This window comes from Dipodomys spectabilis, unplaced genomic scaffold (assembly GCF_019054845.1).
Source record: "Dipodomys spectabilis isolate Male_0828 unplaced genomic scaffold, ASM1905484v1 ptg000019l, whole genome shotgun sequence".
Taxonomy (NCBI): Eukaryota; Metazoa; Chordata; class Mammalia; order Rodentia; family Heteromyidae; genus Dipodomys; species Dipodomys spectabilis.
In genome coordinates, this window is record NW_024870696.1 from 18,520,407 (window position 1) to 18,534,466 (window position 14,060).

The following is a 14,060-nucleotide window of genomic DNA, read 5'->3' on the forward strand; positions in this document are numbered from 1 at the left end:
GATACATTTAATCAATTTAAACATCAGACTATAACATGCACTGCAACATTACATTTCACTCCATCTATAGGTCCAATTTTTATGCTTTTATGATCAGTTAAATAATTCAATTTTTTTTTTTGGTCCGTCATGGGGATTGAACTCTGGGCTTGGGCGCTGTCCATCAGCTCAGCTCAAGGCAAGCATCCTACCACTTAAGCCATAGTGCCACTTCCAGTTTTCTTGTGGTTAACTGGTGATGAATCGCATGGACTTTTCTGCCTGGGCTGGCTTTGAATCATGATCCTCAGACCTCAGCCCCCTGAGTAGCTAGGATTATAGGTGTGAGCCATGGGTGCCCAGCTATATAGTTCAAAATTTTTAAACAAGGGGAAAAAGAATAGAGCTTCTATAATACTTCAGCCTGATAGGAATCCTATGGGCATTATCATGAGGGCTGCAGTGTTATTTTTGTTTTGTTTTGCTGAGAATGTGATTTCTAAACCAGCTTAAAGTCTTTGCATTGACTTTTAATTAAAAAAAATTTTTTTTGGTGCCCATCCTGGGGTTTGAACTCAGGGCTTAGGTGTCCTTGAGCTTTTGTGCTCAGGGCTAGCACTCTACCTCTTGAACCACAGCTTCACTTCTGTTTTTTTAGTGATTAGTTGGAGATAAGAGTCTCATGGACTTTCCTGCCCAGGCAGGATTCAGACCGTGATCTTCAGATCTCAGCTTCCTGAGTAGCTAGGATTACAGGCCTTAGCTACTGGCTACTTTGACTTTTAATAGTACAATAAGATTTCATGTTCAGTTTGGTCATTTGGCGAATGTTTTATGTAATACTGGCTTCTCTAACTAGTTAATAATCATTTAAATGTCTGTTAGCCAAACCTACAATCTGATTCACTAGGTTTTCGAAATACAATGGCATCATGTAAGTAATATCTGAACTACTTCATCTGGCTTAAAACTGCTGTATCATAGCCTGGCCTATAATTTCCCAGCCTCATTTCTTACCAGTTTGTCCTTGCTCATGGGGCTCAAACCACACTGACGCTCCTGCTCTGCCATATATCAAGTTCTACCGTTTAGGGCCTCTCAGGTTTCTTCTTCCTGAGATACTTTTTTCCTGATTCTCTCATAGATGTCATTTGGATCTCAAATGGCACCACTGGGCTCCTCATTGACTACCCAAGGTAAAGACGCCAATTGATCACCTGATGAATTTGATTACAACATTTAGTTTTAAGTCTCATTACTAGTATCACTAGCTAATATTTGTCTTACCTCTCCCTACTGTAAGGTTCACATAGTTATCATCTAATGTTTGTTCATACCTAGATTCCCAGTGCCAAAAAATGCAATAGCATAGGAGAAGATCAATGAAGATTTTGGGTTGATTATTAAAACTAAATAAAAGTATGGGTGACTAAAAGAAAGCAATACAAAAAACCAGACTGGTATTTTCAACCATTATGGAAAAGTCATGATTTTATTAAAGATTATTAAAAATTAACATGCTATATATCAGCTATCCTATAATATATTTTATGTCTTGAGGATTTAGTTACGAATCAACCTTACCCTTACCCCTTACTATCAGAAAGATTATCTTTTCTTGTTTTTTTTTTTTTTTTTGGGTCCAGTCATGGGGCCTGAACGCTGAGCCTGGGTGCTGTCCCTCAGCTCTTCAGCTCAAGGTTAGCGCTCTACCACTTGAGCCACAGCGCCACTTCTGGCTTTTTTCTTTTTGCTTATGTGGTGCTGAGGAATTGAACCCAGTGCCTCATGCATGTAAGGCAAGCGCTCTACCACTGAGCCACCTTCCCAGCCCAGATTATCTTTTCTTAATTTGAAGCAGTATTAATTTACTTATAAAGTCTTGCTGAAAGTTAATCTCCTTTAATTTCAGGATTTTGAATAGGGCTGGATATTTAGGTAAGAGTGTAGCCTAATATGTATAAGAACCTGTGTTTTATCCTCAGCAGCGGGCACACACACACACACACACACACACAGAAAGAGAGAGAGAGAGAGAAAGGAATAATAATAGTATGTGCATATTTCTTACTATGTGCTAGGTATTTTAAGTCATTGATATATATATATATATCTGCAAAAGATACTAACCTGATTTCACTATGACAGATGAAAAAAAAATGTATCTCAGAGCTAATGAGGGATGATGTGGGATTTGACCTAGGTAGTTTGGCTCCAGATCTGCTAGTAAGTTCTACTCTATACCACATCAACTCACAAGACACTTTTCAATCAGTTTCTCTCGGAAGGAATCTGGAGTTGTGATTTAGGGTGGCAACCTAACTCTCTGCATATGGAAGAACTGTAAGTCTGGTGCCACACAGCAGCAATATTCAGTCCTGGGGATGAGGCAGCTGAGGACTCAGGGACAGAAAGATAAATAAAGGAGATACAAAGAGAGAAGTTAATTAGATGGCAAGAGACAAGGAGAATGGCTGCCAGCATCAGACCAGCACCAGCTCTGCTCTCTAGCTGCAAGCCTGCTCCTGCATTTAAAGAAACACAACCTGCTGTCCACATGATAAATTCTCCTTTTTCTAGAAGATAGCATAAGATTTTTCTCCTCCCAATCTTAAGAACCTTAACTCATCAGGCTGATAAGCTAAATGAAAGAAGATTTGGTTCCCTGAACTAATCTGAAATTGATAAAATAATGCCAAAATATATATATGCTAAATAACAATGATAATTTTTTGAAACCAGTAACTATTTTTAATATGGATAAATTTTAATTGGTTTTATAATGCTTTAGTCTATTAATTTTGAAATGTATACTCCATGATGATTTAGAAATAACCATTGATTTTATTGATTGTCCCATCTCTGGTCTATGTAATTGCTCTGAATTTTGTTTTTAATTTGGCTTGCTTAATGAAGTCTATGTGCCAAAGCAATAAGGGGGAAGTACTTACAGAATGCTTATCCACACCCCCCATTTATAGAACAGAGAAGCTGTAGCTGCCAGAAACAGCTCCCTTCCTCGGCCCGCACAGTACTGCTATTTTGGTGTCTGTCAGTTAAGAATATCTATCCATTGCCCAGTATAGCCATGTGTCATCTGGTTAATTGGCTTTTGTTGCAAGACAATGTTCTTACTAGTGATCAATTCTTTTACAGAAACACTGATCTTACATTTCTATATGCCAAACATGATAAAAGCCAAGTGGATCTATCTTCCTTCCTTCCTTCCTTCCTTCCCTCCCTCCCTCCCTCCCTCCCTTCCTTCTTTCCTTTTTATTTTCCCCTCTATTTTCTTTTCTTGGGGATTAATAAATCCAGGACCTTTTGAATGCAAGGCAAGTACTTCTTACCATCTGAGTCATGCCTCATAGTTTCAAGCATTATATGTTGTTTTTTGAGCTAGAGTCTCACTAACTTTGCTTGGGTATTTAACGCTGCCCAAGTAGCTGGGATGACAAGTGTGCATCACCCCACCAGGCTCTCTATTGTATTCTTTTTTTTTTTTTTGTCGGTTGTGGGGCCTGAACTCTGGGCCTGGGCACTGTCCCTCAGCTCTTCAGCTCAAGGCTAGCACTCTACCACTTGAGCCATAGTGCCACTGTCAGCTTTTTCTGCTTATGTGGTGCTGAGGAATCGAACCCAGGGCCTCATGCATGCAAGGCAAGCACTCTACCACTGAGCCACCTTCCCAGCCCTCTATTGTGTTCTTGATACTCACATTTGCATCAAGTTAATACCAAGACAGCCTTCTAGTTTCATAAAGCAGGAAGCTTATACTAATTTTCAACTTTATCTCAATCATTACTCTTTATACACACAATTGTTTCTTCCTAAGTAATATGAATGTATCAACTATAAGTAATCAGCATGTGTGACTTTGTGTCTTTTTTTTTTTTTTGGTGCCTGACCCAAGGATTGAAATGAGGGCCTGGGCACTGTCTGTGTGCTATTCTGTTCAAGGCTGGCACTCTACTACTTGAGCCACAGCTCCACTTCTGGCTTTCTGCTGGTTAATTGAAGAGTCTCATGGACTTTCCTGCCCAGGCTGGCTTTGAACTGCGACCGTCAGATCTCAGCCTCCTCAGTATCTAGAATTATAGGCATGAGCAACTACTGCCTGGTTGGCTTAATTTCTTTATTCATGGTGTCACATTGTCAGGTATCTAAGTTCAAACACCTGTCAACTCTTTTTATCTTCATTTTCTATTTTTCCTAAAAGTGCTGGAGGCATGGCTCAAGTATAGAGCACTTGTCTAGTGAGTGTCTAGTGGAAGACTGGAAAAAAATTTTCCCAAGGGCATTATGGTCCGTGCCTACTCATCACTCTACACTATTGCTTTAGTAATGGATCCCATCTGTTTTGCAGATGGTTTGGCCCATATTCATTGCCTCCTTTTGGTTCCACATTGCCTTTTAGTCCTGAGTTCAGGCATAAGATTTTCTACACCATCTTTAGAGAAGAAAGCTTTAGTTTCCTGTAAGATTGCTATCCTCAGAGTGTGTTCCCTAATCAGAATAATGCACTAGAGTGACCCATACTCGTATACTTTCTCCTTTGTCATCCTCTCCTTCCCCATTAGTATCTTATCTACTCACCCCACTCTTTCCTTTAGACTTCCTCCAAACACTAAACAGTTCTTCCCCTGTGAGAAAGGGAGGGAATTAGCAAGAGCTTTCACTGTCCTAAGTATTTTATGTATGCTCTTACTTGCTACCCACAGTAATCTTTTGAGTTAGTATTCTTGTGTTCCTATTTCGCCAATGAGGAAACCGGAGCATAGTAAAACTAAGTCAGTCCCTGGCAAGTAGTGGTTTTAAAACTTGAACCAGGGACCATGTTACTGTTCAGTATTCCTCCATCCACCCTAGTTATCAATCTGTCAGTTTTTATACAAATAGTCCCCCTGTTCAGAAAAGTCCTACTTCTTCTGTCTGGCAAGCAACTAGTCAGCCTTTGAAGCCATAGCCATCACTCCTGCCTTATTTGGAGTATTAGTTCTCACTGTTTAACTCATGATCATTATTCTCCACTTGATTTCTATTCTACAATGGCAAATAGCATCCTCAAAACATTGCTTTTGCTTCTCTATCTTATGTCTTTGTAGAATGAATGGTACATTCTACTTATATCAGGCATATCATACTAAAGCAAAAATGTCTCTAATATTATATACTAGCCCTTCTGATATATATCCAGAAGCAATGTTTTCATTCTAGCTTTGTGTGTGTGCGCACGCACGCACGCCAATACTGGGGCTTGAACTCGGGGCCTTATGCTCTTCCTGTTTTTATCACCAAAGGCTGGTGCTCTAACACATGAGCCATAGCTCCACTTCCAGCTTTTTGCTGATTAATTGGAGATAAGATTCTCTTGAATGTTTCTTTCAGGGCTGGCTTTTAAATGAGATCTGAGGATCTCAGTAGCTAGGATTACAGGTGTAAGCCACCAGCACCCAGCGTCTTTACAGTTTTTTGTAGATATAAAGATGAAGTAACTCACCAGAATATAAACTGACGTTTAACCTGAAATATTTAAGCTCGCCAGAACATGCATTGATTAGGAGACGTGTTCACTATACATACATTAGATCATGTGCTTTTAAATTTAAATACATGTATTTCAAAGCCTCCTTTGTAACTCAATATATTTAACTGGTATAATATTTTTCCTTTATGTATACTAGTCAGGTACAAAAATAACTGAAATTGGTAATGTAGCATCTGTCACCTGTACTAATTGCTGAGGCAGGAGAATAGCTACAGCCTAGGAATTTTAGGATAGTCCAACACTTTAGAGAGACCTCTATGTCGAAGGAAAAAAAAAAAAAACTACCCACAAATATAACTGGAAATGTCAGCAAAGGTGGTAGACAGGAAAGTTAACTTGTCAAGAAGCCCTGACAGGAACCTTCAGAAATTCTTCTTAAATGCTTCTTATGTGAGCATCTCAAGTTAAATATAGAGATACTTTGTATGGCCTCAGCATGGTGTTGAACACCTGTATCCCAGCAATGAGAAGGCTGGGCAGGGGAATCTTGAGCTTGAGGCCAGCCTGGGCTATAGTTAAGCTCAAAACTGTAAAACTACATATTGAGACCCTGTCTCAATAACATCTGTGTCTCTGCTGTCAGTAAACAACTTAAAAAAAAAAAAACTAAGAAAAGTAATCTGTTAAGTTTAAGGGAAGGCAGGAAATACTATGTCCAATGAAATACATTTTTTTTTCTTTTTTCCCTGATACTTGGGCTTGAATCAGGGCTTATACTTTTACTCAGTTTCTTGTTTACTGCTGTTGCTCTACCAGTTGAGCCCTGCTCCAGCCTAGCTTTTTGCTTCTTAATTGATGATGGAGTCTGAGGGAATTTTGTCAGGGCTGGCTTTGAAGTGAGACCCTCTGGATCTCAGCTTCCTGAGAAGCTAGAATTATAAGTATAAGCCACTGACACACAGCTTGAAGTACCTTTCTAAATGTTTTTAGAGTAATCCTGAATCTTCACTGCACATGACAACTTTTATACTGCTACTAAAATTTTTAGTAAGTTATGCTAGTAGTGATTTCTTGCTTTTATCTGGTTTTCTTAGTAGATTCACTGCTACTCCAGGAATTATTTTTTAAGGTCTGGATGTTATTTATTGATGATAGTTAAAAATATGGAATGCTTTGTGAATTTGTGTGTCATCCTTACACAGGAGCTATACTATTTTTCCCTGAATTGGTACTATTTATTTGCTGCTGAAGTGAACAGTCTGGGTAATTTCTTATTTTTGTGGTATGGATGTCATGGAAAACATATGAAGTCGTAATTGGATTTCCTTATCCTTTTTGCTCATCTGTGATGTAAAGAAAGTTCTGATTTTTCTTACATCCTCTTTCATTTTAAGGTCAATAGTATATAGTTATATTTTTCAAAGTGTGAATCAAGACATTTCTGAAGTTAACTTAGTAGTTCACAACTAGACTTCAAACAATTAAATAGAGTAAACAGCAAAACTAAAAATATATCGCAATAGTAAATATTGCAATAAATTATCCTTCAATCTTGTTTTTTCACTCTTTAGTCTTCACTAAAGATATGAGAAAGTTACAGAGCTACAGATACATAAATTCAGTTCCTATGTCTTACAAACACTGAGAATTTTACTACTCAAGGAATTAAAGTGCCTTCTACTATGAAACAAAGTCCAATTACAGAAATATATATATACATATACATAATTAACCATGTACTTAGCTTCTAACCATCATCTAGAATAGTTAATATGAACTTGGAAAGTATTTCCTAAGTTAGCAATAGTGTCATTTGCTTCACAGTGCAGTAATAACTCAGACTGAGAAGCTATTTACTTTATACTGTTAAAAAAAAAATCCAAGAGGGGCTGGGAAGGTGGCTCAGTGGTAGAGCGCTTGCCTTGCATGCATGAGGCCCTGGGTTCGATTCCTCAGCACCACATAAACAGAAAAAAAGCCGGAAGTGGCGCTGTGGCTCAAGTGGTAGAGCGCTAGCCTTGAGCTGAAGAGCTGAGGGACAGTGCCCAGGCCCAGAGTTCAGGCCCCACAACCAGACCCAAAAAAAAAAAAAAAAAAAAAAATCCAAGAGTTTCTTTCACATGATTTAAAGGATTCTTCTCAAAGCCAAATTGAATACGGAACAAAAAAGTATATTTTGTCTTGGAACAATTTTATTAGAACTTTTCCAGATAAGCCAAAAGCAATTATCCCCAAGACTATTTTAAATTTCAAATCTGAAAAAGAAATCTAAATATTGTCAGAACATTGTGTAATGTAATGTTTCACCACCTAGACTATTTTAAAGTTTGGTATACATATCAATATTTTAGAACCCTTTCATACCTTGAAGGCTTTCTATATTAATGTCCAAATTCTATTATCCCACACTTATATGTATACTATATGCATACATTATCTACAAGTGATCACATTTCTTGGTAAGTACATCATTCATGTGGTCATCATCTATGTGTCTCCCTCGTTTTTCTCCCTTCCCACTCCTATTTGGTTTCTTCCATCTAATTCTTTAAAACTGAACCTATCAAACATCTTCAAAACTGAGGTGACGAACTGGGAAGGTGGCTCAGTGGTAGAGCGCTTGCCTTGCATGCCTGAGGCCCTGGGTTCGATTCCTCAGCACCATATAAGCAAAAAGAAAAAAGCTGGAAGTGGCGCTGTGGCTCAAGTGGTAGAGTGCTAGCCTTGAGTTGAAGAGCTGAGGGACAGCGCCCAGGCCCAGAGTTCAGGCCCCACGACCAGCCCCCCCCCCCCAAAAACAAACAAACAAACAAAAAAAAACTGAGGTGAATATTATGAATACCTAGTGTTCTTATTATAATTCAATACTTATCAATAGTCATATGTCATCTATATCATCAATCCCTCTACTAGCATCCCTTGAGTCTTTGCACACATTCCATCCATAATTATTCAATATTTATTTCTTTTTTTTTCAATATTTATTTCTAAATGATCACTTAAAAATAATCATGTTCTCATGCCTGTAATCCTAGCTACTCAGGAGGCTGAGATCTGAGGATCATGGTTCAAAGCCAACATGGGCAGGAAAGACCGTGAGACTCTTGTCTCTTTTTTTTTTTTTTGGGTCCGGTCATGGGGCCTGAACTCTGGGCCTGGGCGCTGTCCCTCAGCTCTTCAGCTCAAGGCTAGTGCTCTACCACTTGAGCCACAGCGCCACTTCCGGCTTTTTTCTGTTTGCTTATGTGGTGCTGAGGAATCGAACCCAGGGCCTCATGCATGCAAGGCAAGCACTCTACCACTGAGCCACCTTCCCAGCCCCGACTCTTGTCTCTTATAAACCACCAGAAAACCAGAAGTGGTGCTGTAGCTCAAGTGGTAGAGCGCTTACCTTGAGCTGAAGAGTTGAGGGACAGTGCCCAAGCCCAGAGTTCAAGCCCCATGATGGACAATAAATAAATAAATAAATGAAAAAATGTAAAAAATTTAATAATTCCCTTAATATCATAAAATCACTAATTAGTGGTGAAATTTCTCCCTATCTTACAGATGTTTTATGGCTCAAATTATCAGCTGAACAGGTTGATACATTTCATCTAGTTGATATGTCTTTTAAGTCTTTTTAAACTGATTTATGGGTTGACCTCTTGTTTTTTGTCATTGCAAGTTTTTGCTTGAAAAAAAAAATCCCAAACATGTGTCATATTGTTTTTCATGTTCCTCTGCCTTAAATAGAGAAACAGAGTTTCATACTGGTAAGGTTTGGCTGTTAGGATAAACCTTTTCATGCTGTTGCTGCAATTAGTCCTATTAAATATAATGAAGAAAAAGGTATTACACTATGGTGGGGGAAGTTTGCTTAGAAGGTATAGATGACTATCTTTAACTCATTAACCATCATACTGATGTTATATATAGAGAAAAAATAGTTGGAAGAACTTTATTTTTCTAGTATGCTAGGACATGCACAAGAAGACTCAGAGAATGGTAAAAAGCCTTTTTACAAATATTAAATGTAGATTACAATTATACTATAAGTTATTTCCAGAATAGTTCTTTCTGATAATAATTGAAAACCCTGTACTTTTAAATAGCTCAATTCACAAAGATGTTATCAATCACTGTTAGAAATATTCTACTTCAAAGAGACTGCACTGTTATGTTTGGAAATGTAAATAGTTTCATCTAATAAGCATATACACACAAACCAACAAAAGCTTGGGACAAAATGATATTCAGTACTATAAAAGTCCTTTCAATCATACTACATATGAAAATATTAGTCTAACATTTCAATTGTACTACTGATGTACAAGAGTCCTTAATTATGCAAGTAAGTCATTGAAAACCTGAGGACTTTGCTGTATCCTGTAACATAAGCCAATAGCAATCTTATTTTACTTCCAGGAAGCTTTGCTTCAACTGCTACAAGAGAATATCACATCAAAGAAGAAAACAATTCCAGTGTAGTGTGCAGGGCACCACCTACCATAGATTTGGGCTTGCTGATGGCCACCAGACTAGTAAGGAAGTCTTCATCGTGCAGCTGGCTGAAAACATGGGCATCATAGGCTACCATAATTGAGATTTCTTCCATCATCTTGCCAGCTGCTTTTCCACAGCAGCAGCTGCTCCTCCAGCTCCAGACCAGACTATCCAAGGAAAACTACTGCAGTTCAGTGCCAGTGCACACACCCACCTGCGTTGGAGGGGGTTGAGTGTCAAAAATCCAAAAAGAAAAATGTGAAAAAGCAGCTGCTACCACAGGCTTATCTATCCATTCACCCCCAGTAGAAAACTAAGGGAGGTCTCTTATCTATTCAGGAAGTATATGCTATAAACATCTTCTGCATTCTTGACACAGCAGATGGAAAAATTCAGTTCTTTGGAACTCTTCTTTAAACTTCAAAAAATAGAAATAAAGAGAAGTTTCTTAACTTAGATATATCCTATTATCAAGCACCCCTAAAGTCAAAACATAAAAAGTTGATTTATGTTATGTTCTTGAGATTATAAATTTTTGTAATAGTACATTTTCTTACTTCAGTATTGCTACATGAAGATTCTTATTGGAGAAAGTGGATTTCCTTAATGATCTTAGAGCTTATTTTTTCATATTCTTAGAAAATGAACAGAAGACAACCATTTTAATTTCTCAGAATTTACAGAATTCTCAGTGAAGTTAATCTCCTGAAGTATGAAAAAAATTATTTTTTCCTCTTAGAATTTCTGTTAAAAAATAAGTATCAAAATATAAAAAATGGAATAATTCATTTGGGCCAATAATATCAAGTAGTAATCACTTCCCTTTCTCACACTAAAAAGACAAGTACCTTAAACAGAATTTTATGTTATTATTCTATAAACGGTACAGGAGTCTTGCTTATAAACTGCCTCTCTGGATGAATGCTCTCTTCACCTTTTAAATTTAAGGCTGAAGGTTTCTTTTAGTTTTTCGATTAGCAGGCAAGAAATTGCTATAAACAATTTGCTGGTGCCCTACCTTCTGGAAGTGATTTAAAGGTACAATATGGCATGGTAAATAATAAACTATGTTTCAAGATAAAAAGTTTGGAAGCTGCCCACAAGTATCGTTTTTTCTCAGGCTGTCTGAATTGACAAGACATATTACGTATGCTAATTTTACTGAAAACACCAAGTAAAATAAAATTCCTTAATGTTTCAATATTCCTAGAATGTCCTTTAACCAATACTGTTAACTCCAATATTTCTTTATTCAATATTCCAAATTCCCTGTTTTCTTTTTTGTATATAGCTAACACTACAGTACTATGAAATATGCTTTCTGTTTAGGACCAGAAATCAATTTGGCAATGCACGTCTAAAATCAATAGAAACACAGCTGCTGAATGGAATTTTTAGTAAGTAGCAGGATTATGTTGTTTAAATTTGTTTGCTTTTCAGAAACTAAGTAAACAATACTCAGAATGATATGTATAGAATCTATTTTCTCATGTATTCCTAAAGTATCTTTATTTTCCATAGATTCACATGAGTGATTAACTAGTTAGTACCTTGTGCATTTAAATGTGATTAGGAGGCTTGTGCAACTTCTATAGTGTAGATTATAAGCCTTCCCACAGGGAAGGCAAGAAAACATCTATTGCTAATAAACAAGAATGTCTAATAGGCTTACTTTAAAAATGCAGTATTTTAAATAAATTCTCAAGATTAAGAAAGCTTAAGTTTGATCCTTGTTGACGCTAGTATTTTTACATCATTCCTCCCTCTACCATGAAGCTTTGGATTTAAAGTTATTGCATTAAAAAAATTCTACTACAATTTATTATTTCAAAGCTCACTACCCAAGTAAAAAGTAAATGATAATAGGAGTTAAAGCATTATAAGTCACACAGGCAGTTCATACCTTCAAGTTTCTTTTTATCTTTTAAAAGGTACTGTGAATTTCTTCAACTATTCACTAGCACCAGAAGATTTCAGATGCATTTTGCAGAGCAAAAGACGTAAAAGCAATTCCTCTCGCTTTCATAGTCTTCCTTTGGTACACTGACTCAGTGCTTTCACACACTGCTATCTGAACAAGGTGCACTGACAAAGACACCTGTTGTGAGAGGTAAACTTCCCATAATGCTTTACTCCCTGCTGGCAACCACCCAGGGGCAAACAAGAATTATGACCACATTTGAGCAGCTGCCTATGTGCCCAGGGAGAGTATATTGAAGGGAACAATAAGTAATCTTGGTTAAGAACACTTTAACCCAAGAAAAAAAAGCACCAGTGAAAACAACGGCAAGCAGTACCTAGCTGCATATTAAACTCATAAAATCTTTAAGACCTAAGAATATAAGTACAAAAACATTTTTAGAAACATAACTTAGGACTAAAAAGTTTTACATTTACATAAAGAGAAGCTGGCAATTTCAAGCCTTTAGAGTTTTACCAAAGCTTAAATATTTTTAAAAGTTTCTGAGTTACTACCTTTAAATGACTATTCTAACTCACTGAAGTGACTAGAACTAATAGTTCATTTCACTAACATTTTACTTTTAAATCCAAGAGATCCTCTATTTTAGCCATGTACATACATTTTCTTGAGCATTGTTTCACGTGCAATCTTAATTTTTTGTCATTTAAAAATACTTTTGAAGATACTTTCAGAATCTAAGAGGGAAAAATTCAAAGTTTTTTCTTTTTATAACTAAATATATGTATGTAGTTCGAACAAAAAAGTACGTTCTTTGAAAACTGTTGATCTCTTTAAAAAAATTGTATATGTGTTGACTTTTTCTTTGTTTCTAAATACCTTCTCTATAGCCTCAGAAATAACACCTATACCTCTTCAAACTTCAGCAGCTTTTGTACACTGTCTTGTTTACACTCCCTAGCAAGCAAGACATCCTTCCTATTCACCCCTGAATCTGGACTGAGACCCACTGATCTCTCAGAGTTGTTTACACCTGTGTTCCTGCAGTTCTCTACTTAACACCATGCAGCTGCACTGAAAGGATACACACACACACACAAAATTACCTGAGATCAAGATCAACAGGGTAGAGTGCACACACACACACACACACACACACACACACACACACACACACACGCACACACACGCACACACACAGAGAGAGAGAGAGAAAATTACCCGAGATCAAGATCAACAGGGTAGAGTGCAATACCCCTATATAGCCACAATTTACCGGAAGATTGTGTATTAAATGCATTTGGGCCTTCCCAGTAGCCAAATCGATGTCCCCAGCTGGAGCAGGAACTAGCTAGTCCTCTGTCCCAAGGCAAGTCATTTAACTTCCCTAGGTTTCAGTTTCCTCTTGGTCATGTAAATTGAGAAGGACAGACTTGATCAGTGGTTTTTCACCCATGTGACCTATTTCTTTCCACTTAATAGGTTGACTGGAGAATTGTGAATGTGAGAATCCCTTTTTAATCTGTATCAGAATAAAAATAAAGGGTAGCATTAGTTCTAGATAATAAGAAATAAAATTCTCCCAGATTGCTATGTGTCTCAAGAATGTATTCTACATTTTCTACTTGACATTTTCTAATATCACCTTTTTACATGAGTATTCAAAGTATATGAAACTATACTTTTCATTACTTACATTATCATTTATAGTCTTTGTATTTAGAGGCCAACCTAGCTATAAAATAATGTTTTTAAAGCTTTTCTAGATCTTTTAAGATAAGGCAATTTTTATAAATAAAATGCATGTAATGATTTTTAAATGATTTACTGAAAGAGTAACCTACTCCAGTTGGTAATTTTAGTCCAATCATCATCTTTCCTGGACGCGTGTGTGTGTGTGTGTGTGTGTGTGTGTGTGTGTGTGTGTGTGTGTGTGTGTGTGTGTGTGTGTGTGTGTGTGTGTGTGTGTGTGTGTGTGTGTGTGTGTGTGTGTGTGTGTGTGTGTGTGTGTGTGTGTGTTATTGGGCTTTGAACTCAAGTCTTCCACTTTCTAGTTAGGCATTCTACCTCCAAACCAGAAATGTTACTTTTTTAAACAAAAACATACTTGGTTTTGACTGGCTAAAACATACCCTGGTCTTCAGAAAGCATGTATTCTCAAGTGTCAAATTTACAAAGAGCTAAACA

General features: G+C 37.2%; 1 protein-coding gene and 1 pseudogene across 14 annotated transcripts in view; both read right to left on the reverse strand.

Moving 5' to 3' along the window:
• Window positions 1–14,060, reverse strand: part of Rabgap1l (RAB GTPase activating protein 1 like) — a 466,677-nt gene that overhangs the window by 74,687 nt on the left and 377,930 nt on the right. The window contains exons 1-2 of one of the 14 annotated variants that reach the window (XM_042674525.1): window positions 13,150–13,253; window positions 9,957–10,370 (exon numbers count right to left, since the gene is read on the reverse strand). The exons of 7 other annotated variants lie outside the window; for them this stretch is intronic. In XM_042674525.1, the coding sequence (XP_042530459.1) occupies window positions 9,957–10,067 (111 nt within the window). In that variant the 5' untranslated portion in view covers window positions 10,068–10,370; window positions 13,150–13,253. Of the gene's footprint in view, window positions 1–9,956; window positions 10,697–11,855; window positions 12,233–12,979; window positions 13,004–13,094; window positions 13,270–14,060 lie in introns of those variants that run through there. 6 more of the 14 variants (XM_042674526.1, XM_042674530.1, XM_042674531.1 and 3 more) reach the window with 6 other exon arrangements.
• On the reverse strand, window positions 6,625–6,725 carry LOC122104017 (annotated as a pseudogene).